Raw genomic sequence first — 4,330 nt, forward strand, 5'->3', positions numbered from 1 at the left:
TTTATATCTTTTTTCCCTTCTTATCAATCACTTTTCACACCAAAAATAGAAAAATATTTAAAAAAAAAAACTAAAAACAATATACATATTCTTCGTTTGTAATTTTCATGTTAGCTAAAAAAAAAACAAAACATAACATTTCTAATAAATTTCTTTCTCCAACCATCAGAAGAAAAATAATTAATTAATTGAAGTAAAATATTTTACAAATAAAAAATTATGATGACTTAATTAATTTAGCATTTAGATAAAATTTTCAATTAGATGAAAATAGGTTTAAAATTTATTCCAATCAATTGAAATCAAAATATTTCATAAATATCCTTAAAAAATATAACAAAAATTCTTTAAGTAAATATACATAAGAAAAATATTAAAAAATTATTAGAATTTATTATTTTTAATAATTTAATTATTTGAGTATAATAATTTAATAACATATTTTATTTTATATTTTAAATATTAATAATTAATTGCAGACAAAAATAATAAATTCTCATATACCTCTACATTTATATGCATGTAATTAGTGATACAAATGGTATACTTTCAACTTTCTTCTTCTCTAGAAGAGAGGAGGAGAAAAGAATCTTTCCCTCCTGTTGTCATCCGACAGCACCAATAATGTACCAAAACCTTCCCTCCCAGAAAGTTTCTCATCCATCATCACTACTATGTTCTCCGCAACCTCCTTCTCTTCCTCCATACCCACCCCCATGCTCTATCTTCCATGGCCATAACATCCCATGTCCTCTTCCTCCGCCGTAGCTTCATATTCTTTGAGCATTGAAGTTACTAATATTTTCTCCTAAATCTTGGATGATATTATAAACCGCTCCTGATGCACTGCATCGATCACTCGATTTGCTGTATATTATCCGATTCTCCAATAGGACAAGCAGAATGGAACAAAAATTGAAACCATAATTCTAATTGATCGAATTACCGAAATATATAACCAATTAAACATAACCGCCGAATACAAAGTCCCAAAAACTTGGAAACCTTTTAATTTGATGCCTTCTTATTCTTATTGATCTATGTAGGATGTCAACAAGACAAGCATATACAATAGTATGCTAATAATAATAATAGCTACGATTCCTTATTATCATATTCTTTTTTCATTTACCTATGCTAAACATAGATTATCACGCCAAACAATGAAATGACCTCATCATCACACATGTCACCAATCTATAAATACAGACATCAATTGCAATATGGTTCTTTCAGAGCGTCATTGAAAATCTTTAGAAAAACAAAAAGAAAGATAATTAAAAGCGTTCTTGATTGTGAGACATGTCTTCTAATTATCCAAATAGTTGCGGCTTCAAACGCGAGTTCAACAGCGATGAAATAAGCCCTATAATGGTGCAGGATCCTTCTTGCATAATCTTCTATTCCTGTCCCAACCTATCCAACTTGGATGATACTACTACTCCTTTCTCTACAGTAAAAGACCGTTTTAGCCCCGAAGAGAAAAGAATCTTGGAGAATACTTTCATCCACTGGAGCCACACTATAAGCTCTTCTTTGGATGAAATTTCACAAACCAAAAGGCTGAGAAGAACCACAAGCATCCCAATTTCTCTAGAAAATCTCTCAATAAACCCGATTTATGGCTTGAATTATAATAAAAATAGCATCCAAACGCACATCAGAGATCACATAAAAAGTTGTTCGCAGATGTACCGCGCTGCCGAGGCAGTTGAAGAGGCAGCACAAGACATGATTAATTCGGAAGGCGGCGGAGAAGATGGCTGCGATGGAATGAGGCTTGTTCAACTGCTAATCTCTTGCGCCGAGGCCGTTGCGTGTCGTGACAAATCGCACGCTTCGATACTTCTATCAGAACTCAAGTCTAGCGCCTTGGTTTTCGGCACCGCCTTCCAGCGAGTAGCGTCCTGCTACGTGCAGGGCTTGTCCGAGCGATTGTCTTTGATTCAGCCGTGTCTTGGTCCGGTGGCGGCGGCGCAACCAATGATGAACATAATGGACGCCGCGTCGGAGAAGATGGAAGAAGCGTTCAGGCTGGTGTATGAAATCTGTCCACATATTCGGTTCGGACATTTCGTGGCGAATTCCGCGATAGTGGAAGCCTTTGAGGGTGAGAGTCTTGTCCATGTGGTAGACCTCGGCATGAGCCTAGGCCTATCACATGGTCACCAATGGAGGGGCCTGATCCAATCCTTGGCCAACCGCTCCGGGGCATGTGTTCGCAGGCTCCGGATCACGGCAGTTGGTCTCTGTATTAGCAGGCTCCGGCTCATTGGTGATGAGCTCTCTGTTTACGCGAACAGCATGGGAATCAACTTTGAATTCTCCGTTGTGCAGAAGAATCTAGAGAATCTGAAACCTGAAGATGTAATAAAGGAAGATAATGAGGTTCTTGTGGTGAATAGTATCCTTCAGTTGCATTGTGTTGTTAAAGAAAGCCGTGGCGCTTTGAACTCTGTGCTTCAGATGATTCACGGGCTTTCGCCAAAGGTATTGGTTATGATTGAGCAGGATTCGAGTCATAATGGACCGTTTTTTCTTGGAAGGTTTATGGAATCTTTGCATTACTACTCTGCAATATTTGATTCGCTTGATGCAATGTTGCCAAAGTATGATACGAAGAGAGCGAAGATGGAGCAGTTTTACTTTGCTGAGGAGATAAAGAACATTGTGAGCTGTGAGGGGCCCCTTCGGATGGAGCGGCACGAGAGGGTGGACCAGTGGCGGAGGAGGATGAGCCGGGCGGGGTTCCAGGGTTCGCCGATTAAGATGGTGGCGCAGGCAAAGCAGTGGCTTGTGAAGAATAAGGTTTGTGATGGATACACTGTTGTGGAAGAGAAAGGGTGCTTGGTTCTTGGTTGGAAATCGAAGCCTATTGTTGCAGCTTCTTGTTGGAAGTGTTGAATACAAGAATCTCCATTCTCCCTTGCAGTTTGATATATGTTTGATTGGAATAAGGGAATGACAATATGTAATGGCTATTCGTCAGAAATAAGCTATGTTTTGTTGTGTTCTCTGCTTGAATAATGTGTGTTTGGAATACCCAAAATAATATCTCGGAGTGAGAATAAATCCTATCAGTGTTTTCCGTGTTTCAGAATCGAAATAAGGAGGATAATATACTTTGTTGTTGGGTGTGCATTTAAATATTGGGTGGAACTTATCATGTATATTCCGACAATTTTTTAATGAAAAAATCTAGTGAACTAACTTTTAAATCAGCCAATTTTAAATAATTTTATTTAATATTTATTAATTTTAAATTATTTTTTAAAATCAGAATTTGATTAATCGACGTTAATTACGATTTTGAATAATAAGGATTTAGTAAATTAACCGCTCTCTGAATACAGTATTATCAATCTTTTTTCTCATAGTATCAACTTTTTTCTTCGTGTGGATCATCGCTTTGCTGCTGCTATAGTGTGCCAACATTTCCGTTGCATCGTCGTTTTTGTGGTGTGCTGTTGTTCTCGCCGTTGATGCAGGGGCAAGAAACCTCCAATTGTAATAAAAGAAGTATTCATTCTCAAAATAAAAAAACATCCAATTTCAAATAAAAGAAACATTCAATTTCGTATAAAGTCGTCTATTAAATTTTGAACCGAAAACAGAGATGAAACATCCAGTAAATCAAAGAAACAACATCTACTAATCTTTGGAGGATGGGATATGACTCGATGGCATTATAGAAGAGGAGGAGGAGGCAAGACACGATAGGAGAGGAGGAAGAGACGTGGCGTCACGATAGAGACGGTTGAGACGCGACGTGACGGAAGAGGCAGACTGTGCGGCGCAATGACATGGTGGCGACGGAATGAAAAGCTGTGTAGCGCAGCAGAGGAGGCGTACGACTCAGCGTGACTTCTCGACCCTGGTGGATGGTGTCCTCGCAGCGGAAGCAACATGGCACGATGGGCTCGTTCACGGCAGCATTGGAAAAGGCGACGGTGGCGCAAACATGATCTATGACAGATGTTAATGGCACGAGTGATGGTACATAGTCGGAGAGTGACGCGGCTGCATGTTTCTTTTGAAACTAGGGTTAGTAGGAGTATAAATGGAGTGTGTTTTTTTTTTTTTCCTTTAGTTAGTAGGTTTTGGGTCCAGTCCAATAGAAATTGGCAGAAGTTGGCTGGACTCCTTATTAATTATTTAGCGGAATTGTTTTTTAATTGATTGGTTCCTTATATTTTCAAAACGACAAGATGCCTTCTTTTGAGATATACTTAACAATAACTAGTGACGATATGTAGTGAGTTTAGACTTTAGAGTAACAAAATATGCACTATTTTGTGTTTTAATTTTTTTTAAATTTTTTTAGTATTTA

At 37.9% G+C, this 4,330-nt stretch overlaps 1 protein-coding gene across 1 annotated transcript; it reads left to right on the plus strand.

Moving 5' to 3' along the window:
* LOC107618431 (DELLA protein RGL1-like) lies at positions 578–3,118 on the plus strand. The gene has a single exon (XM_016320495.2). The coding sequence runs from the start codon at positions 1,303–1,305 to the stop codon at positions 2,902–2,904; it is 1,602 nt and encodes a 533-aa protein (XP_016175981.1). The 5' UTR covers positions 578–1,302; the 3' UTR covers positions 2,905–3,118.

The sequence above is a fragment of the Arachis ipaensis genome, chromosome B01 (assembly GCF_000816755.2).
Source record: "Arachis ipaensis cultivar K30076 chromosome B01, Araip1.1, whole genome shotgun sequence".
In the NCBI taxonomy this organism is placed as follows: domain Eukaryota; kingdom Viridiplantae; phylum Streptophyta; class Magnoliopsida; order Fabales; family Fabaceae; genus Arachis; species Arachis ipaensis.

Coding starts and splice junctions, on each gene's coding strand:
- LOC107618431 (XM_016320495.2), top strand. CDS start 1,303: ATGTCTTCTAATTATCCAAATAGTTGCGGCTTCAAACGCGAGTTCAAC.